This window comes from Megalops cyprinoides, chromosome 22, assembly GCF_013368585.1.
Source record: "Megalops cyprinoides isolate fMegCyp1 chromosome 22, fMegCyp1.pri, whole genome shotgun sequence".
Taxonomy (NCBI): Eukaryota; Metazoa; Chordata; class Actinopteri; order Elopiformes; family Megalopidae; genus Megalops; species Megalops cyprinoides.
The window spans coordinates 7361390-7385345 of record NC_050604.1 but is presented as its reverse complement, the minus strand read 5'-3'; the positions used below and the strand labels follow the sequence as shown (position 1 = coordinate 7385345).

Sequence of the window (23956 nt, the reverse complement as noted above, 5' to 3'; positions counted from 1 at the left end):
CGATTTTGGCTTACCCTAGCCTCTGCACTGCTCCGAGAGGGAGAGGGAGGCAGGGAGGGGCTGGCAGTGTGAGATCACACTCAGTTTATCCATGCATGAAAGGGCGAAAGGGGGCAAGTCGTGCCGGGGACAAGCCACAGACCGGGGGACCTGAGCGACTGTGCCCTCCGGTCAACCTCTCCTCCTCAGTGTGCTGAGAGAGACTGGTTCCATGTCACAGCTCCCAACTCGCCCCTGCCACTCACCTCTCCCTCCATGGGAACTCTCCACCTCTCCCTGTGGACCTGAACCCGCTCTGAACCGGCACTGCTGACAGGAGGGGTCCAACCCCGAGCCTATCCCGCACACTCCGCCGCCACCACCACCCACCCCTGCCACACTGCCCTCCTCCCTTTTAGAAGTCCCACACCAGTGCTGAGAGCTCCGAAAAAAAAAAACCCACAGGGGTTAATTGATACCAGGAGCACCTCAGGGAAACAGTTGGGTTGTTTTTTCCCTGCTGAGGAAAAAGCCACCATTGGTTTGCATCAATTTTCATAACACTGTGTGGTCTAGGACAGAATCTGGAAAGTTTCCCGTGCTTTTAACAAAAATACACTTGAAAAAAAAAGACTAAATAAATAAATTTAATTGGGGATCACAATTTTCAGGTCATTAGCTATGGAGACGTAATGCCCAATATCAGTCAAAGGGAGGACAGTCCCATGAATAATGAGAGAAGCCACTTTCTTATTTGTTTGATGGTGTAGCAGGTGGGACAGACGCTGGCTGCACAGAAGGAGGTGTTCTCCAGAGAGCAGCTTGGAGAGACAAGCTGGCAGCTCTTTCTCGGTGGCGGGGCTTTCCAGTGACCGCCATGCATCGTGTTGAGAGATACCCTTTCTGCAGGCAGGCGGCCTTCCCAGAATGCTGTTTTCCTGGCCCACCAGGACTTCTGCGAATTCTGTGCTATTTATGAGTTGGTATAAAACCACCCAGCCTTTTTTTTCGGCATCTCTTCAATACTCCCTGGAGGGAGAGGGACTCGAGCAGCTTTTACCCTGCAGCGTGAGCAGTAAGAGACAGTAACAGTAGACAACGACCTGCAGCGGGCGGTTTTTAGATGAAAAAATTCCATTCGGATGACAGAGGGGTGTCACACGCCCGGAGCTGTGGCTTGTGGCAGCTGTCACAGTCATGTGACAGCGAGTCTCGGTTACAGTGGGTAAAGCCCTCCGCTTGAAAGCATCTCTGAGCTCACTGCTTGAGGAGGCGCATTCAATGGCGTTCACAGTGTGGCAAACCTAGCAGCTGCACCAAGCCCACAAATAAAACTGCATGCACACAGCAAAGTGGATTTCTTTATTTGTGCATTTAGATCAATTTGTCTCCTTATTATCCCCTACTGTCATTAAAAATGATGATGATCATGTCTATTATTTTTACTATAATTATTATTCAGATGCTTTTGTCAGACATTCTTCCAGTGGGACTTACAGAGCTAATATAGCAATAATTTAGATTTAAATATACCGCAGAAGGTCAATCAATGCCACAGAATTAAACAGTTCATCTGCCCCATTAGTCTCCAATAAATGCCAAATGACATCTGATTTGACTACACTCACCAGAAAAAATGTATCAAAGCACTAACTCATCACCTATGGAGGTAAGCCAAAAAATACATTATTACATTATGATACTGGTTTTGTAATCACAAAGTGTTTTTTTTTCTTCCAACAAATGCCAGGGCAAACATCAAAAATATGTCTCTGAAATGAACGAGGAAATGACCCGATGCCCAAAAAATGTGCTCGTCCAATCAGCACGCGGTCTGTGGCACCAAATCCTTGTTCCCAGTCTCAAATCCTTCCGTCCGCAGAAGTATGGAGCGCGCCGACTCCGGGCCAGAATGACCTGCTGACGAGGACATTGGGGCTCAAGAATTTCATTTTTTCTCTCCTCCAAAGGAAGACCGAGGATTGATGTCATTTAGATAATGGTGTGGATGTCATGGCCGGCCGTCGCAAGGGCGGGATTAAAAGATTTGAGCCCGACTGTGAGAGTGCACGCCACCGTCTCTCACGGCAGGCCGAAACCTTAGACTTTAAACAAACACCTCCGATGGCGGGGCACGTTCTCCACGTTCAAACTGAATCAACAGCCACAATAACTTTTCGGGTGAGAGCAGTTTCCCCCCATCAACTTTAAGCTGAGTTTAGGCCGCCTGTCACTGCATCACAGACCCCTATGCGTTACTTCATCATTTTAAACACAAGCACAACTGTGGGATACAGCAGACCTATGAATAAAGCGCGATGCATGATTTGCCCTGAAGGATTTGCCATCAGCATTAAAGGGCACATGACTTCAGTGCCCACGGTGTCAGCTTCTGGAGTCATGCAGTAGTGTGTTTGACCATCAGGACTCATGCCACAATGCAGGCAGTTCTGGCTCTAATCCCACTGTAATCCTTGACTGTAAGGCAGTGCCTATCACTGTGTGGTGCATGGTAGCATGTTGAGGGCAACCCTTTTACTATGCTGAACACCATTCAGGAAAGTGGATATGTTAGGGTCACAGTTTGCAGAAGAGAATGGCAAAATGTATTATTTAGAATATATTGTTTAAAAGCTGTGGATGTTGTACTTATTTATTTGGTTTACTTTTCCAGGTTTCTCCACAACTACTGTCACTCTGTATGCATCCATTTATATTACATTAATTCATTTGGCAGACGCTTTTATCCAAAACGACTTACAAGTGAGGGAAGGTATTTGTACTAGTCCACGTACTGATTACAAAACCCTCTAATGGCAAGAATATGGATTAACTGGTTGACTTAAGGCATAGCTAAGACTTTCGTGCCTCAGAGCTTAAGTCTAACATGTTTATTAGGGGTTTATGGAAGTCCACGACTCTGTAGTCTTTGACAGCAACACAAAGGAAACCATTACACACCATTACTCCAGAGAAAAAAGGACAGGCAGCAGTTTTGAAGAAGTGGACATTTTTCTCCATCCTGACATCTGTTGCTTTGCGACAAAGCCCCTTCCAACGCGCCTTGCAAAATATGGCTGAATAGATGGCGTTGACACGGGCTGTCACGCGAGAGGCCTCTGAACCTTGGGTTTGCCAGACGTAATGAGGTAAACAAGGCCTTTCTCACAGGGTGCAAGCCAATGCACCCTAATGGATCCTCTGATATGCAGTTCAACTCTGGACCACAAAATAAATATATTTTCTTTAACTCTGCTGGCTACGACTAGCTCAACAACAAGTTGATATTACATGTCACCTCAAATAAAATATGGCCTTTCTAAAGTGCATTTGTTTACTTTACGGAGGGGTTCACATTTCATGTGTTGTTTGCATATGGTAGAGGGAGTGCTTGAAGATTACAGCCTCTATTTGATTGAGCTGTGGCCTGCTTTGTCCCTAACTTACAGTATTGCAGAGAAGTAAGCATTGTTTTACGGTATTTCTCACACATGATTGTGAGTACATTGGTTGCTGGAATCAATGAAAAAGAACAAAACCGAAAACCAAAACCTACTTGGCTGTATCACTGAAACTTAAGGGGGAACTGCAATGCAGTTTGATTGAATTGAAGCCTACGCCACAGGGAGATGCCTCCCTTCCATTTGGAATTCTTTCTGGTAACTTGGTCAGTTTGCACATTTAACATCTTTTGCATTCTAGTGAATTATTCACATTTATTACTTTTTCACTGTTCACCAGCTTTAGACTCTTTAACCTCATACAAAAACCTTTTCCATTACATCAGTTTCTGCTACTCTTATAATCCAATTTCAGCTGATTCCAGAGGAAACTCAAAACACATGTCTATAATATTGCTCACCCCTATTATTAACCAAAGTGCAAATTAATTAAAAGAAATCCAGATCAAGTTCTTCATGCGGTGGAGGATGTGACTGTTACTACTGGAGAAGAAATACAATTGCGATGTGAGAGATATCTGCAGAGCTCCAGATGCATGGTCTTTCATATCATGGAAAGGTAATCGATGTTGTGAGGTGAAGGAAACCGCACTAGGATTTAAAACACAGGCCCCTTGGACTCCACACAACACCGATCAGCTCGACTCAGCGCCTCTCCCTTAAAAATCTCAGTAGATATACTTTTAAACTGTTTACGCAAATGACGTGGTCCAGCAGTTGTACCACTTACCAGAAGCTGAGAAAAATACATAGGCTGTAGGCAAGCAGCCTGCAAGACCACATTGTTACTGAGCGATTTTAAAGATGTGGTATAGAACGTTACAGGTCTGTAAAAGTTCATTTGAGGAACCTAATATTTCATTTGGCTGAGTGTGGATTGTTGCTAGACTAACTGGCTGAAGCTTCCATAAACTCACCCTATTAAAGGTTTATCGCGACAAATGTGGGCAGCAATTTGGCAAGCGCTGTCCATCCTTAAATTTACCACTGTTGAGTAATATTTTATTAGGCTTAGTTTTCACTTTAGAATGTTTTTCGCAATTTTAAGTTTTATGCAAGCATCGACACAGAAAAAAAAAGATAAGCAATAATTTAACAATAAATCTACGAAGATACTTAAGATACAGCCGTATACCAAAACTAAGAATAAGGAACATGCCAAAAAAAGAATTTAGGAGTATATAGCAAGTTTATAGACTGATTGCTTTGTGGTATTGTCATAGAAATTTTGAACGTAATCACTAATCATTAAAATGTTACCTGGTAGAATAGAGGAACAAAAGCCCAGACAGCATCTCCCATTCAGAGATTTCCTTCTGCGAATATGATTCGCTGAGAAAGACATTATGTCCATTTTTAACGCATGTGAACAAACACAACTTGCTAAGGGCACGAAGAGCAATCTCACAATAGCTGAGCATTATTGAAAGGGTGGGGGGTTAGTGGTGTGAGACAACACTGCAGCAAATGTGTCTGCTCATTTAATGTTAATTTTAACAAAACAATCATAACCAAATAAACAAACAAGGTGAATCAATATACACTATATGGAACAAAAGTATTTGGCCACACCTGTTTTTCAGGGTTTGGGATAGGCCCCTTATCTCCAGTGAAGGGCAATCTTAATGCTTCAGCATAGCAAGACATTTTGGACAATGCTATGCTTCCAACTTTGTGGTAACAGTTTGGGGAAGGCCCTTCCTTTTCTATTCCAACATGACTGTGCCCCAGTGCACAAAGCAAGGACTATAAAGACATGGTTTGATGAATTCGGTGTGGAAGAACTTGACTGGCCCACGCAAAGCCCTGACCTCAACCCCATCGAGCACCTTTGGGATGAACTGGAACAGAGATGGCGAGCCAGGCCTTCTCGTACAACATCAGTGCCTGACCTCATAAACGCTCTACAGAATGAATGGGCACAAATTCCCACAGAAACACTCCAAAATCTTGTGGAAAGCCTTCCAAGAAGAGTGGAAGCTGTTATAGCTGCAAAAGGGACACCAACTCCATATTAAAGTATATGTATTTGAATACAATGTCATTACAGTCCCTGTTGGTGTAATGGTCAGGCGTCCGAATACTTTTGTCCATATAGTGTATCTGATTAATTTCAAATTAATAATCTAAATCTTCTTCTAAATATCAATATTCTCCTTAGAGTTTTCTTCTAATGTTTTAATTTTCTTAACAAAAATTCACAAAAAAAGCACTGAAAAGCAGTTCACCCTGTGTTTAAATATCATGTTTACATTTTGATATATCTTCCACGATATCATATGTTTATTTCACCTAAATGGTCGATTCATTAATGCTGTGAGGACTGCACTCTTGCTCAACTGAGTAACTAACAGCTAAGGAAAAAAGTGCTTTGCGGTTTGACTGTATCGAGGCCTTTTTTGACATACAGTGACCTACTTCAGTAATGGCAGACAGCGCACATATGGAAACACAATTAAATAAAAGAAGAAGAGGCAGATGAAGAAAACCCCTGAGGAATATTCTGAGGTTACGACATTGGCAGAGTAAAGAAATTTGCCTGAGGTTTGGAGTTCTACCCCTCGTCCACAGGATCCAAGTGCAACATTCTGTTAGCCAAGAGCTAGGTTAGGCAGCAAAGCTGCCCAACACAAAATATCTTTTTTAAAAAATATAACTGGATCATTCTCAAAACCAACATAGCTCATCTTCCATAAAATAATAAAAAAAATCTCTGACAAGTGTTACACAAATTGCAGCATCGACAGAGAGTTTCGCTTTTTCGATTTGCGCGAACGTACAGTTCACACGTGTGAAGTGTCACAAACAGAGACACCTAAAAACTCTTCTCACTGTGTCATTAAAGGATACATGCTACTCCAGCTGGAAAGAAAGAGCCATTACTGGACACGCTGCACATCTGTTTGTCCATGCGACCAATAAATAACACATCAATGATAACGGGGCATGGCGATAGTTTCTCCAGAAGCTGTTTGGGGGGACGTTTTTTAATAAAATATACAGCCTTTGACTGCGCGCCCGGGCACGATCCACTGGAGCAAACCTTCAGCACTGCACGGGACCAGACGGTAAACATCAAGCTTCCTGCCCGGAGTGAAGATTACATCGATTTTAACACTGTCAAGCAGCACACACTGCTGGAGAGAAACGGCCGTGCCAATATGGTACATACTGTTGAAACATCTGCTGACTGGCACATAGGCCACTGTAGCCTGTACCATGTAGCCAGCCCCCTGTCTGTGCCTGTCCCCACAACCCCCCAACCCCCCTGGGTTAACGACGCCTGCTTGAGATTAAAAACACCCCTGAACAAACAAGCCATCAAGTGACTAAGATGAAGGGAACTTGTGTTATTCAGAGATGAGTTACAGCCTCATCTTTCCTTGTGCACTGGGCTGTATCACCACACAACATGTGACTTAAGTCAGCCCTGGTATTAGTGGCTTTTATAGAAATTTTATGCACCCTGGAGGAAAGCAAACTTTAGAAGAGATACAGGGAAAATATCTACGATGGTGCCAACAGTCCAAAGCTGTAACAATATGCAGCTCGCTTGAATTAGATTTGTGCTGCAGGGAAAACCATGGAATGTTCATCTTAGAGTGAGAGGGGGTAACCCACTAATGATGGTAGGATGTCAGTATAATCCATGAAATGCAATGTTTTCTTTCTCACGTGCTATGCTGGGTTTTTAAAGAAAGCTTCAAGTACTAGCTATGGAATGGTTTCACAACGGGTGGGTTCCACAGATAATATGTACAATAAGTCCCTCATGTTATAATGCACTATAAGAACTGGGAAGAAACTGTTATAACTAGGATAGACCTGACATACTGACAGTTTGAGAGTTACTGGTGTTTCTGAGAAGAAACAGATAGGTTAATTGTTAAACATGCAGGTAAGTTTGGATCAGGTAGTGGATGTGGATGCCATGCAGTGGTTTAGTTTGAATCCCCGCTGCTCTTTAGCTTCAGGGAAAGAAAATAAACCTAATAAAACTATTGCTAAATCAGCATTATAACTGAGCAACAGGAAGTCAGTAATGCCAGTAAGTAAAGGAGCCCATGACATGTTTTTGTCAGTCTTTACAAAAGTTGGTCTCATGTCGTTGGTCATACATAATACTTCATAAAGCACCATAATGTTATATAATGTGTAACAGGAGTTGTCATAAGCATATACTATAACTACCTTATAACAATGAGTTTTCATAAGAGGTGCTGGATGATGTAATATTACTAGTATTATAATACTCACCATTACATCCTCAAAACATTATGGCAGTTGTTATATGATAGTCATAATGTTTATGTATGGTTATTACAAAGGTCATGGCCATTATTTAGAGCTGATGAAGGCCTTATGACAGCTCATAAGACTCACTTTAATTAAAGTGTTATCCGCAATTCGTTGGAAAAGGGCATCTGCTAAGCGAATAAATCCAGAGTTGTGGACACACTGGCAGCGAAAGGCTAGCCGGGGGGATCCCGGCCGTATTCTGTAACAATCTCCAACAGTCTACAGGAAGCAAAACCCAGATGTTACCTCTGTACTGGAGACAGCTAAGGCTGCTCTGTTAGGGCTGGCCTCAGATTCCCCCAGCCAACAACTTTCCATCATGAAGGTCTGATTTTTGAGTTCCCTTCATCAGGTCCTCTAGTAAAACACCTTCAAGCGTGCATGGTCCAGGGGAAGTATTTCTAAATAATGACACAGGCATGCCAGATTCTCTTCTCCCCAGCCAGGATCTATTACATTTAAATAACTACCAGGCCCAGAAGCCTCTTTTGTGTCAACCTGTTTGATGACACATTTTGCTCAGTGCTGCAGATGTGAACTCCTACTAACGCCTCAAGTAATGCGTTTTCCTTTGCTGAGACTTTAAAAAGGCCTTAAGAGAGTAGTTGCTGCTCGGCAATACAGTGGAATTATCCAAACAATTGGTGTAGAAAATCAATCATAAATATGTGCATATCCACAACGTTAATCCTTTCATATGGATGGGGAATTTGTGATATGTCATATATCCAAGCCAAAAAAAGACACTGTGAAAAGAACACCAGCTAATTAATTTTGTAATTTAAGGCCATTATGTGAGGAACACGGAAAGAATGGCGTCTGCAAACAGCAGGTCAAGTCGTATTAACTATGCTACTTGCACTAGTTCCAATTATTGTTCTCCGATCTGAGAGGGGATTATTTCCAAGACAAAACAGGTTGCAGACATGGAGGAAGAACTGGCAGAGCCAGGGCCTGAATGGGCTTGAATCAATCCTTTATGGTCTGAGTGTTAAAATGGCATTTAAATATAAGGGAGTAATTCACACTGGACAGTGATGAAATCTTTTTGTATTGTATGTACTGCACTATTTTACCTATTTTCCAACCCCACGACAAAGGGACATTCCATCCTTGCGTGACAATGACACAATGCTTGCTCTGGTTCAAAGTGCTCTGTGCAGTGAACCAAATTTTAATTCGTTTAGCGTCTCATTTGCATTTCTTTGTCTCATTAATTTAACTAGCATTGCGAATCAACAATCGTGAAATATGACATCAGGCGCTTTTCTTTGTCCTCTGAGAGATATCACACAAAGACAACTAGATGGCTTTCATTTTAAGTTTTCGTTTTCTAAACTGCTAGACAAAACATTTGTAACTTTAGAACGAATGGACTGTAATTGCCCACGAATGAGCAAAGGCAGGCCTTTGCAGACAGCTGCCTGCTTATTAAGCCCTCTGGATCAAGTTTCTCTAGCTTCTTTATGAGAAACAACCACTTTTGCTCTGACCTAACCAAAACGAGTACTTCTGCAGCAGATCAGGTCTACTGTTTACGGCAACCCTCGAACAAGAAGTCCCTCCCTGCTTTGTTCCATGATGCCAAATCATTTCCAAAAGAATGCTGCAGATGAAACCACGGAATTCTCACTCCAGTAAGGATCCCGACTGCTGTTGATTTTAGAATTATGAGCAGCTGTTTCAATAAATTGCCCTAATTGGGACAACATATGCATGCATGGATGTGGTACGAGCAGATTCGGCCACATTCCTTCAAAGAACAATTTAGTTTTATGGACATGCATCCACCCCTCTCAGGAAATATTTGACCATGAGAGCGTGATGCATGCCAGGCACATTCCAGATCTATTTAAAGTAATATTTTACGTCTGAATTTGCCATGGGGGAAACACGGGCAAAACCAGAAGGGGTAAGGGTTCAGATCTCAGGTAAGGCACTGCTGTTGTATCCTTGAGCAAGATCCCTTCAACCAGAGAAATGGAAAACAGGTATAAATGTGAACAATGTGTAAATGTGTTTCTTGCTTGCTATGTACTCTGATGTGGTCAATTGTGTACTGTATGTACTTTTATTCCTGTAACCTTATTAGAAGGACTGTGTGCTCTCATTTTATAAGTCACACTGAATAAGAGCATCAGCAAAATGATAAAATCCACATATTGTGCCCTCACAAATTGTTTCTCCTACTGTACCTGTATATGAACAAATTTCATATGACTACAATACCTGTATATGGGTGCATTATTTATAACAGCGGTACGTGTATATGCATGTTGTGTCAAAGTACCTTGCCGTAAAGATCCTACCGAAATTTGCTGATGTAAAGTTGTGGTTCTACCTTAGTTTGATGCTGTAAAGTAAAAGTTACTGCCCCCAACTGAATCTGTCATTGATATTAAAGTCTTTGCTCCTACCCAATTATTCAAAATGTTAATGTGTCTGTGATCCTATCAGACTGTTGTTGAAAAGGATAATTCTCTAACGTCCTTCCTACATCTGTCCCTGTAGAGTTTAAATTTGTGGTCCTGAATGATTCTGTCATTATGATGTTAAAGTATGCATGGCCCTGTTAAAATATTTGTGGTGATATCCGAGTCTGTCGCCATGATCTGAAGTCTATCACTGTAAAGTTGAAGTATCTGTGATCCTAGTGGCCGTGATGATAAAAGGTAGTGCAGTCCTAATGGAATTGGTCATCACAACATTAACGTGTCTGTGCTCCTACCCGAGTCCGTCGCCGTCACGATCAGGGTGTACGACTCCCGAATCTCCCTGTCAAGGCTTTGTACGAGGCTCAGCTGACCGGTGGGCGACAGACTGAACGCCCCGTCCTCATTCCCCCCGCTCAGGGCGTAGGTCAGCTGACCATTCTCACCCTGGTCGCCATCCTGGGCCTCCACCTGCAGGCACGTTTCCAAGAGAGTGAGTGAAGAAGCAACCGGACAGGGAAAGGGGGTCTAAATCTCTGAGCAGGAAACAGGCCAATCTCATGAGCGATGTCTGGACTGTGCTGTCCTCGGCTGGACTCTGCGTATACATCTCTATACCCCTGAGCACTGAAGTGGCATTCTTGAAACTCTGATGCACAGAATTGCACTCTGAATATGAATATCTATGGCCTCTGGCCCTCTTCCCAAACCAACAGCTGCTGGTTATTTTCATAAGGTATAGGTAAAGGGAGTCCATTCATTTTACCTTTGTCACGAGAGACATGTAGCTTTATAACTTATGAGGGGTTTTGTTAAGTCTGGATTTTTCATTTAAGAGCAGTGTTCCTTTATCCAATTTCTTTTTTTTTTGATGACAAACTGCAAAGGTCTATCAGAGCAAATATCCATGTACAGTACAACCCTAATATATTGTTCCTTCATCATCTTCCAATTTTCTGCATTGTTCACACAGTTTAAGCCCATTTTTCTGTCTAGTCTGGGACTGAGGTACCATTTGCTATTAAGAGAATGTTTTGACTTGCATAGGAGTCATTGAAGAAGCTACTGTAGCTATTATTGAAGTAAGCATTGCAAATTGGTATTGTAACTCACTCTATCTCTAATTATCATAAGGTAATGTAAGTATTCTTCCATTAGAGATACAATTGTATTTGACTGCTTTGTTTGCTGTCTGATCAAGGAAAGAAAGTACTGACCTGTAATACGGTCTTTGGGAGGTCTTTCAAGTTCTCCTGGATGTTCACAGTGTAGGGGGACAGTTCAAAGGACGGCGGACAGTCGTTAACATCCAGCAATGCAATGTTGACCGTGGCTCGGTCGGTCTTATGACTGCTACCACGGTCCGATGCCTGGACCACCAGAGAGTAGGAGGGCCTCACTTCACGGTCCAGTTGCCTGGCGACCGAGATCACCCCGGTGACAGAGTCAATGCGGAAATCGGAGTCCGTGTTCCCGTCACTGAGGGAGAAGCGGACCTGGCCATTCGTCCCCTCGTCCGCATCACTGGCGAACACCTGGAGAATGTCTGTGCCCGTCAGGGTGGCCTCGGAGATCTCGACATCGTAGACGTCCCGGGAGAAGCTTGGCGTGTTGTCGTTGATGTCCAGGACGACCACGATGATGTCCGTTGCCGAGGAGAGCGGCGGGATCCCTTTGTCGGTCGCCACAACAGTGAGCGTGTAGTTCGACATCTCCTCCCGGTCCAGCTCCCCGACAAGCCGCACCTCCCCATTGACAGTGCCAATGCTGAACTTGTTCCCAAAGGGGCGGAGCAGCGAGTACTCCACGTAGCTGTTGGGTCCGCTGTCGGAGTCAATGGCCTGAGCCGTGAAGACCACCGTCCCCACAGGCGTGTCCTCCTGGACGTAGGCCGTCTTGGCCGAGGTGAACCTGGGGGGGCAGTCGTTGACGTCCAGCAGGATGACGGAGACCTGGGCGGTGCTGGTGAACCTGGCCGTCAGAGGGAGCGCCATGTCGTGAACTCTGACCTCGAGGTTGTAGAAGGACTGGGCCTCCCGGTCCAGGGCCCTCCTGGTTTTCAGAATGCCGTTGTTGTCGATGTGGAACTGTTTCAGTGCATCTCCTGAGGCAATGCTGTAGAGCATCTCAGCATTCACTCCTGTCAAGGAAATGCCAAGAATATGCACTTAGACTACTGTTAGGAATTTTGATGAATTAAGTATATACCATCAGAGTTTTTGTAGTTTTATGCATGTAATTGCCCTTTTTAATTCCTTTCTCCCTTTCTCTGTCCTCTGTCCTGTTGATATATTTCTGATATTAAAAAAGATTCCATATCATTTGAAAATCAGACTTTTTGAAAAAGGTAGACACTGTAGCTAAGATCACATCATACATGGAAATACCATGGGTGTAACTGCAGGTATTTTCTTAATAAATGATTACCATCTAAGAGATAACAAGATTGCATCAAGTCATTAACCTAGACTGGTATCATTATCTCAATTTTATCTCAATTTATCTTATTATGTCTGCCTAATTATCTTAAATGACTGTTTCACAAAAGTAAGAGTGTACTTCAGTCGATTCATTCAAACAGATTGTCGGAAAGCAACAGCCTATGGCTACGCTATTTGCATTGATAGCAGTGTTTAGCAATCTGTATGCCATCTAATCTTTCAGCCAGATAATGGACCCCAATAACAACAATTAGCATTATCAAACTGTGCAATCCATCTTAATCCTGGGCACTTCCTTTGAAAAGAGCTTAAACCGAGCGCTTGTGACTCAGGTCCCAGGGGACTTAGTGTGGAACAGGCCGGCACCTTCCCACACTGTCACAGTGTTTCCAGGAGGGAAAATAATTTCTCTTATCAAATGCAGTGTGCGATTCCATCTGCAGCGATAGTGGCGGTTACAATAGGGGCCGCTGCCCCATCTGCAGTGGTCAAGGATCAGGAAGCGGGAACAATGTTGTTTTGTACAAACGATTCTCTGACAGAACAACAGCACGCAGACAGCAGGGCAAAGCTGACACTCAAGGTAAAGCTCCGGTTCAGTCCAGATGCGTCAAACATTTCTACACAGTCACTACGTAGTTGCAATCATTCCGCATTCTTCCGAATGGAACCTTACTGAAGGGGTTCATTAAGGTTTCCGTTCATTCTAAATGCAGAGTGGTTTGAGTTTTTTTGTAAAATGAAGCGAGTGATTCCTGCTTATGAAAACCGATTGACGTTGACTTACAATAGAAAAGTTAAGAGAGGAGATGATTCAAGCCAAAATTCAACAAAATTTTATAAGTAATCCCACCACAGCCCCTAAAAAAGTAAAATGTTCACTTAAATTTGTTCTTCAAAGCTGAAGCCAAACTGCAAAGCGTGAGGATGAAATTCCAATCCAATTCCATGAGTCATCATTAGCACAAGCTATGTTTAATCCAGGCAAACCACTGCTAGCCATTTATTATGGAAACATCTGGCCTTTATACCACTTAAATATTGAAAAGAAAATGGCAAAAATCCTTTTATATAGGTTTCTTTAATTTTTTGGCAATCCATGTTATCACCATGCTTATTGTAGCACCATATAACACTCATAAATGCACAAAGGTATTTATTCAAAAATACAAAAAAAAGTTTAAATCTAAGCAATATGTGTACAGTGTAGTTATGATTTTTGAGGATCACAGATGTAACAGCCTTTCCAGTCATGTGGTTTAGTTAGTTGAAGCGATGCAGATGTTCTTGCGATGTTTGTATGCATGGCTTTAGTTTGTGATTAATAAAATGTGCACGCTACTTCAAATCTCAGCATTAGTCTTTCAAATCAATGTAAATTAAAAACACGCACGCCAAATTATGGGTTATGAAGCCCACTTTGGCGGATAGCTCTAAAACAAAGAAACTGGCCGGCGAGCTGCATCGTCTGCACGGTATAGTGACAAATGCTTTTTTTTCTGAACGCGTTTTGTTTTTTAAGCATGAGAGAAAATGAAAAGCCCAGCCAGAGACCTCGAACCCATCTGCTTTCCGTGATGTTCCCTTCAGCAAGGGGGAGGCATGCCTTATATCACTGCCATTTCCCAGAATGCATTTGTCAAACTCGCCGGGGTGATTTACGAGGCCCGTTCTCCCGGAGGCCTACCGTCGTCGGCGTCGCTGGCCCGCACGGCGAGGACGCTGGAGCCCGCCGGGAGGTTCTCCGCGACCGATGCACTGTAGGCGCTGGCGTTGAAGGCGGGCGCGTTGTCGTTGACGTCCAGGATGTTGAAGTAGACCCTCACTGTGCTGGAGCGGCCGCCGCCGTCGGCCGCGCGCGCTGTGAGGATGTAGTACCGCTGTGCCTCGTGGTCCAGCAGGCGCGTGATGTTGAACACGCCCGTCACAGGGTTGAGGAGGAACGCACCATCCCCGTCGTCCTCCTCCAGGGAGTACGTGACCTCACCGTTCAGACCTGAGTCGGCATCACTGGCCAGGATCGCTGCCACAATGGAACCTTGGGTGGGAGGCAGCAGAAAGTGACTAGAATTGTTTTACCCATAACACATTTCTTCTGAACACCAAAAATGTAATACAGTCCTGTTCTAAATATCCAGTCCCTTACAAATAAGAAAATATGAGAAAATATAATAAAAAGACTCAAATCCTGGAACACAAGATAAACAACCACAGTCATTACTGTGTAAACCGCAATAAACTCGATTTAAGAACCACTAAGACTAATACCAAAAGAAAACATTTTCCATTGACAGACAAAAAACACTCAAGGATCAATCCAGAATAATTTACAGTCCCTGAAATACTTCTCCCAAAAAATACCAAAAAAAAAAAACATTTTCCACTGACAGACAAAAAACACTCAAAGATCAATCCAGAATAATTTACAGTCTCTGAAATACTTCTCCCAAAGAAATACCAAAAAAATTTTTCCACTGACAGACAAAAAACACTGAAGGATCAATCCAGAACAATTCACACTCGCTAAAATACTTCACAGACTGACTTCGTCACACTGTCATAATTAGAAGCAAGCAAAAAGAGAGCAGTGTGCTAGTCTATCGTCAGGTTTGTGTCTTTTATTCACGATAGTGTGTTGCCTGTCTTTCTGGAAGCTCTGTACCTGGTGCCATGTCCTCGGGGATATCGAAGGAGTAGACCCCCCTGGAGAACTTTGGCGTGTGGTCATTGACATCGCTGACCGTGATGTTGACCGTCATGTCAGACGACTGCTTGCCATCATCCGCTCGCACCAGCAGCGAGTATTTGGACCGACGCTCCCGGTCAAGCCGCTTGGTGGCAATCAGGTCCCCCGATTCGGGGTCGATGTGGAAGCTGTCATCAGCTCCGCTGATTATCGTGTATGTCACAAGCGCGTTCGGACCCTGAGAGAGGGAAACAAATGTGTGGTCATGATTTACAAAGCAGCCTCTGGAAGAATCAAACTCAAACAAAAGTGAATTACGGGGTAAAATACTAACACTGGTGGAATACTAGTATTCCATTATGGCTTGCTTTGTAACAGTGAGGTTTTTTACGACTACTAGTAGCAATTCAATACTCGATATTGCTTTTTTGGAAGCCATTTTTTCAAAATTATAATGAAAAAAGGAGGATGTCTGTTGTCTGTTTTTGGAGGGCTTTGTCATCGTTCCAGTCCTTCCGACTCAGCTGTCCTTTGTCAGACTGGTGTCTGGAGAACCCATCAGCCACCTGGATCGTGACTGAGGCACCGGATCCTGAAGGTCAGGGCGTCTTGGACCCCAGTTACCCCTGACCAGTTCATTCTTTGATGGGGTTCAAAGGGAGACGGGGAGGGGGTGTGGGTTGCCTGCTGTTAGTCAGAGCATTACCTTGACCCTCAGCCTTGTTCTTGCCAGCGACCGGAGGAAGCAGCCCTAACCATCCCTGGCAGTCCCTCGGTGACAGAATAACAAACCCGCTAACTGACTGAGTGACCAGCTCCTGCAGTAACATCGTTTTACCACTAGAGAGCAAAAAAGGATGACACAGCAGTTCAGGTCCAATATCAATAGTTCCTGTTCAGTATTTGTTTTTACACCTGCCTCCCTGCACTGTAAAGAAAAGGACCAGTTAAACGTGAAAGACCTAACACTGGCTATGAATGAGCGATTTGGAGAGTGCTGAACAATCGTGACAGAGAATACAGCTCTGACTGAGTAACCACTGCACAAATAGCACAGCAACCGCTAAATCGCCCTATACAACCAAAGGCTCAGCAAATGGTAATGTTTTCCTAAAATGAATTCATACTTTCAACGCATACAAAAAAAAGGCTGGCAACGAGATCAATGGGAGACGAAGTGAGTTGTAATAAATTGGATCGCCACGGTTTGTTAATCGACTTTTTTTTTTCAACTGGCAAATTCTGCCAGCAGCTCAAGGATCTTGGCTCAATCGGTGCATGTCACACATATGGAGGTTCCCAGCGCTCGGATGTGGTGGCATGTTGGCTTTTCCCTTCAAAATCCACGCACAAAAATAGCTCCCCAATATGCAATTAAAGCGCTTACTTATGGGCTTTTACACCACCAATTCCATTACATGCTCTAATTTTTTGTAGCCTGTAAATAAACAGCACAATCCCATGGAATTTAGTTTCATTCATTAAAATTCTGTTGGATGGATGAGAAAGTGGTTGTATCAGTCGTCATATTACTGAGCCAAAAGGGATGTAGCCACGTTATCTCTCCATGTTCTCAGACTACAGAGCTTCAATCGTTACCTTTTATTGCATATCAATAAAAGTACACAAAAAACTCCATTCTGATCCTCTCTTCCCCGCCACAATTCATCATATGTATTGAATGTCTATAAGAGAAAATATATATACATAAAATGTCCCAGGTGTGGATTGAGTTCACAGGTCCGTCTCCATGCGCTCCACAATAACCCTTTCATTTCAGCCTCTCCCTGTGATCAAAGCTTTGACTTCACTTCATGTGCTGAGAGAACGTAATCAAATACCCCAAAGGTAATGTAGGTTCGGAGCAAATCAAAGCCACACGCTAACCTTTCACAGTGTGGCTTCTGATACAAGCGGATCAAACCGAAAACAAAGGAGCATTGCATTTGTGCTACACTGGGTTGGAAGTCCTCATCCACATGTCCTAGTGCATTCAGACCAATGTGTTAAGCAACCCCGGCATTTGCTCGTGATGAAATTTCAGCAAGTGGCGAGGCAATGAAATCTGTCAGTTTCCCAGTGACCGTAAAGCATTTGTAGACATAATCTCACATGGCTCCTCCATTTAGGACTCCTCTACAGCGGCATTAAACGCTTCCCTTTCAGGATCCCGGCCTCTGATTGGCCCAGTTCACACCAGCTGGTCTCGCTCAGAGGTGTGAGCGATACTACATTCCCCCAGCTGGAGATTTTATGTCCACATCCTGCCTCGGTTGTGGTAGATGGAGTCTTTCTGTAATCAGCGGAGAAGCCAATGATGTAATGTGTCTTACAAAGGGCCACACTGGGACTATCTGCACAACGTGAGAAATTGATGGTAGACTTTTTTCCCTTTAAGCTACTTGACAGTTTAGACTCAAGACATCTTGGGTAAGGATTCGATATGATGGTTTGAGGCGCTCGGTGCCCAAATTGACAAAAGCACTACTCACTCAAAGCATGTTCCAATTAGTGTGGGAATTTAAATCTGTAATTTAAAGCAAAGTGAAGGGTAAAACAGACTAATCTTCTACTCTGATCCTTCATTCAGCTTTGCTGCATTTATAACTATCACAGTATGAAACTGTGAAATGACTAACGAATAATTACATGACTTGAACCACATGAAATTTCTTAATTTTAATATAATGTAATGTTTTCCTTAATTGTGAAGTGGGATCCTTTAAATGAAAGCACTTTAGTCAACACTGTGCATATTTCCCATGAATAGGCCCATTTGTATTCTGTTTTACATTTACACTTTACAATCCATGAACAACCTACAAGTTGAAAACACCCAGATACTTTTGGAGTTAGCAAAACTCCCTCCTATCATCTTTTGTAAAGCATCCACCCCCCCCCCCCCCCCCCCCCCCCAACACACACACACACACACACAAACACACACACACACACACACACTATGGCAGTTTTCCAGTCAGTCACAGACAGGAAAGGCTTTCTCAATGGCAGCGATAGGAATCAGTGTTTCCCCCAACGCTATTCAGCCAGGGGAAAAAAACAGCACTCAGAGCCCAGACCAAAGCTTGCTGGCAGCTGCCTTATTGTGTGTCGATGCTAGAATTGCACAGCTCAAACTGCTTCCATCATGGATCCGTGGGTTGGTCCATGTGTCATGGACGGATTTCCACATTAGCTGGGTAGACATCACCAAGGGAAGTGAGGGAACCATGCTGACCAATCCCACACATATTCAAAAGTCAGGTGAGGACACCAGGGGGAAAACATTGAATAGAATGGAATGTGACTTTTAAAAAATAAATAAATAAAAGGTCATCTTTTTGGAGAACTCTTACCTTCAGAGTTCATCGAATCTGAGGCTTTTCGTCTCAAATCCTTTTGATGCTGTTTGCAAATGTGGCGCACCTGCATACAGATGCATGCAACTCCTCTCCCTGTTTATACGAGCTCAGCTGTACCACTACAGAGCAGCTAATGCACATTCAGATTTACATGGTATCCATTTATACAGCTGCACATTTGCTGAGGCAAACCGGGTTAACTGCCTTGCCCAAGGGTACAGCAGCCCACATGGGAACTGGAACAGGAAGTTTGGGTTCCCAGCGCTGCTTCTTACCACTACACCACACTGCCATCCATATTGTGTGGTCAGCTCAAACTGTAAATCATTCAAACTCCATTCAAACTTTCATCCAGACATATTCATATTACTAAACAGCTGATATAATCTCATATAATACTTTTAATCAGCATTTGTTATATCATTGTGGATATACATACATACATACATACAGACATATATGTCTGTGTGTGCAAAGTACTATCAGTTTTTTATTTCATGTTAAATAATCATTCAACAAAAAAGCCTACTGATTTTCTAAATAAAAATATTCCAGCCAAGGACAGTATTTTCACCCAAAGAAGAAGGGAGATTTAAACTGCAGCTCCATTCCCCGCACAAGCTCCCCCCGCAAAAAAGTTCCCCTCCTTAACAAAGCCACATTTCTGCAGGAAACACAGAGGATGATGGGAAAACCTTACCTCGTCAGCGTCTGTGGCTGTTAGCTGCATTACCCTGAAGCCGTCGCTGACATTCTCCTCGATGGTCACGTCGAGCACATCGCTGGGGAAGACAGGTGGGTTGTCGTTGATGTCCTGCAGCGTTATTTCCACCTGGAAGAAAGGAGAAGCCAAGGGGAACTTGTAAAAACAGATCTGGAACAAAACCTACTGCCCAGTTTAAGGTGTCTTGCGAATCCTCCCTTATTCTTCTGCTGGACGGGCAGCAGATGGCAGGCCGGTACTGACCTCTCATGCTTTATTTGTCGTGACAGTGGTGGCAGGAGTGGGCTACGCACAGTCCGCATTTTTAACGTGGTGTATTTTTTGTTCCCTGTTAAAAAGTCAATTATTCATCCACATCTGAAGCGGACCGGAGACATAAATCGGACTCCTCGGATTGGCCCACAGTAAATCACATCAGCGGGCCTGTCCAGTTTTCGAACTGGTAACTTATTGCCTCCTCCAGCAGCGCTCCATCAAAAGGCCCCCTTCTAAACTGCCTAAAGTTTTAAGCAGGATCAGTCTGATGCTTAGCCCCATCAGGCTCAACAACCAGTCTGATGAACGCATCCGTGACCGACCTGTGAATGCATTTCCAACAATGCAACAGCATTTTGACGAATTGCCTTTAACAGCCAGCAAATAATACTGGATGCAAGCTGAGACATTTCTATTTTCTGTTCTTAATTTCCTGATCCAATGATCACAAAAGAGCAGCATTTTTCAGACATGAGCCCCAGCTATCTTTACTCATGTAGGCCATGGATGTGGCATTTCCTGGTCTACCGGACAGCCCTGCTCATTTTCCATTGTCTTCTCCCCTGGTTGAGTGTTTCGTTCTGCGGCTCATCAGTACCCCTCTGAAAGGATACAGGAAGGAAATGGCTGCCCGGCATCCACAAAGACAACAATGTCAACTACGTCTCCCTGCTGCTTCACGAGGACAGAGCAGGCTCCACGGCCAATCAGGAGAGAGAATGGGGCCTATTTATCCCAATCCCTCTGAGGACTGATGACTGTGATTGAAGAACCGAGTAAGCTGGTGCTATTGATGGAGATAGGATGTCTTGGAGTTTGAATACAGTGTGAATCAATGTTATAAACTGAACTCATAAAGTTTTAAAGAACGACTGAGGAGGAGAATTTTTAAAAAATCCCTACACAATAAATAAACCTGTCCCATCCTCAAGTATATATATAAAAAAACACTCACTACTTCCTTTTTGTATCAGTTGTTAAAATCCCCCATCCACCCCATCTCCTCCTTGGAGTCCCTTGGACTCTAAGCTAAAGAACATTACCCCTTTACTCTCATTGACAGCAATGCCTCTTATTGTATTAAAATTCATACCTACTGACATGTATTTATTTCGATTTACAGAGTGTGATATATTCACCTGACACAGATAATAAAAAGGGGTGTAATACTAATAAGATAAGGGCAACTTACAGAGCTTTACAATATAGCCAAAGGTAAAGACATCAATGAGAAATGCAAGAAATGGGCAGACGTGATGAACAAAATGATCATCCATGGTGTAATCTGAAAACAGTACAGGTAAATATTTCTAAATTACAGTACTTACAGTATATTCCACAAAAAAAGTAATGGAGCTTTTTGTCTTTGAATGTGACACAAATTTTCCAACTATAATGCTAAAAAAGAAGCATTTTCCGACAAAAAAAGAATCAACAACATTCCACGGTAGGCCTAAATGAACTTGGTGCCCATGGAGTGGTTTAAAAGACCAGATTTCTTTCCAGCCTGTAGTTCAAATAGGATGTGGTAATCTTTGGTGTGCATAATTACGGAAAAAAGATGCAAAGCGTTTGTGTCTCTCTGTTCCCATCTCCCAAGCAAGCAGTACAGGGGTACTACTACAGCCAATCAAAAAGGAGCATTTTACCCACCCGTGTCCTCTTGTGTGAAACAGCATGTTTGCACAAGGAATAAAAAAAAAAATAAAATAAGTGAATCTTAATGAATAAATTATGAGACATAACTATGTCATGCTTTTTAGTTTAAACTACCACATATCCATTTGATTGTTTCAATTCTAACAGATTGATGTTGATCATGCGAAGGTAAGTCCGACACAAAGACAGGAAGTGGGCTGCTGTCCTTTAAAGACAGGCGGTCAGCCCAACATGGATTAAACACTTTGGTTCACACAACAAAAGGTCGACGTTGCACATACAAAAATTAAAACTGTTAAATCCCGTTATTCGGATATTCAGCCACAACATTATCATTAACTGATTATTCAGATCAGAATTCAAATGCTTGCCACTTCAAAGAAAATTCAGGAAATTCCAAAATTTTGCGCTTTCTCTTGGATATTCATGAATGAGAGAGCCATGCACAAAATGCATATCAATTTCCAGTGAGTCATTGCTTATACAATTCAGAGTTTCATACAGAGCTTGAGGGGGGAAAAAAGTGGCATTCGATTTGTTGAATATTCCATCTTGGAAGCCATGGAACTTTAAAATACCAGATTAATCCAAATGCACATCCCAACTACTGTTTGAGAGTACAGCTCCTCGCTGACTCCCGGTTCCATTACTCATATACCCTGTAACAGCTTAACAAATGGGCTGTAGCTGTCATAAATTATCGTGGCTAAAGTTTAGGATGGTGACAGTAATATCTGGAAAGTTGTCTGAGCAACAGAAAATACATGCAAGGCAGCTCTGGGGTACGATTATGATATCTGCATGACATCACAGAAATGAAATTCATGTGCCTTAAAATCAAACAGATTTATTATATGCAGCAAGGAAGCAATTAAGACCAAAACCTCTGTGCCAACAGAATATAGCCTATCATATGGCGATGTGAAGCAACATAACTTTTTTCCCCCCTATAATATCACCATCTGCATGGCCTTGGAGCTCATTGGTGTTTTAGTTCCTTTTCCTTGTGTAGGCGAGTTTACAGTTGAAATGACACTTTCGACTGTGCTTAACACAGAGCAGTCTTGAGTTTTGTAGCATGTCTGTTCTTCAGCAGTAACCGCAGCCTAACATCCCTCTGCTGTAGAATGGAGCAGGCATGGTGAAGCTCACCCATTGAGCTCCACACAGGATGTCAGCATCTGTCGTTAGTTTTACAACACAGGAAGTGTGTCCTTATAATTGAACTCATAAAGTGGAGTCAAATTCTACACACCATTCCTCTCAGAGCCTCTTTTCCTGCTGCAGAATTCACAGGGAAAAGGGGGAAACATTCAATCTAACTGTAAAACGAATTTGTCCATAACTTGGCACATAAAACAAAATTGGACCAGTTGCGCTAAGATGACAGCCGACCCATGAAGTTCAGCTCCAAATTTAAAACCCACAGAAAACCAGCTCACATTCAGTGTTCTGTAGTAAATGAAACCTTCATTCTGATAATCAATGGCAACATTTTTCCAATGCCAAAAAAAGAAAAAAGAAATGAAGGATTAACTACTGTAATGCTAGACAGCGGTTTGCGTTTAAAGATGAGCGGTACATAACCTGATTAATCACACACTGTAGAAAATCAGTATTATTGCATAATGATCTCATAAATTTAGGCAAGGAGGATGACTATCCAAGCTTCTGATGTCTTCTGCCCACTAGATATCAGTACCGTCAACAGTTACGAGTGCATTTCTCTTTCATTCAGGAATCAATTATCATACCCATTAAAAGAAGGCCATGAACTTCGGTTTTGTCTCATGCTGGATTCACTTTTATGACATCATTCCCAAATGGATTACAGCACTAGTTGTCTTCACCACACCAGCTAAATGAACACAGATATTTGAATGTCAAATCAGATTCTTTGACAAAACTGCCCTAAGCCATGATGCAAATTGAAAAGGCACATTATTATGTTAAAATGCCTAAACCTTGAGTTGGCTGTGTGCTGTGACATCTTAACAGCCAAGTGTATGGTACTGTAACTGCAGATTGATTTCAACCCTCTGATTTATTTAAAAACAAGTTTAGGAAAATAAATCATTTCCAGAGAGGCTTTTGAATTAGAGATTGTGTAAAATATTCTTTCAAAAAAAAAAAAAAAAAAAAAAAAAGGTGCAAGAATTTTTTAAGCAGCACTGAGCAGGCTTGGGATTAATGTCGGGCCTGGAACACATCGCCTATTCCACGTATAACACTTCATCACACAGGAAAGCCAAAAGCTATTACTGTGAAGAAAATGACTCAGACCTTGGCTATGAATAAAATAAATTGTGAGAGGAATTTTTTGATTGCCAGAAAACAAACTCGGCCCTAAAACCATGAGAACATGTGCTGATTCTATTAAGGCCGGCGATACTCCTGTCCGAACGTGCTCTCTGCCGAATGTGATATTTATTTGCACCGAATGACTTTTCGTCTGTGGCAAACCCTGGTCAAAAAGTGAGCTGCTCCCTTTGGAACCCAGAGACAACACAGAGTTTTTCTTACAGAAGCTCTTGAAAATGTTTGAAATGTTTCAAACTTTGTTGCATGGGAGGCGGGGTTGCCTTCCAAAAAGACAGGCTCCAGAAAAGCTTTCCAGCAGGGATAAAAGCAGATGGACGCTGTGTTTCCATGCAAGAC

At 42.8% G+C, this 23956-nt stretch overlaps 1 protein-coding gene across 1 annotated transcript in view; it reads right to left on the bottom strand.

The window, feature by feature from the left end:
• LOC118769887 (protocadherin Fat 4-like) overlaps nucleotides 1–23956 on the bottom strand; it is an 86021-nt gene that overhangs the window by 22653 nt on the left and 39412 nt on the right. Inside the window, exons 2-6 of the mRNA XM_036517273.1 lie at nucleotides 19361–19492; nucleotides 15275–15536; nucleotides 14300–14650; nucleotides 11389–12311; nucleotides 10468–10642 (exon numbers count right to left, since the gene is read on the bottom strand). Of these exons, the coding sequence (XP_036373166.1) occupies nucleotides 10468–10642; nucleotides 11389–12311; nucleotides 14300–14650; nucleotides 15275–15536; nucleotides 19361–19492 (1843 nt within the window). The remainder of the gene's footprint in view (nucleotides 1–10467; nucleotides 10643–11388; nucleotides 12312–14299; nucleotides 14651–15274; nucleotides 15537–19360; nucleotides 19493–23956) is intronic.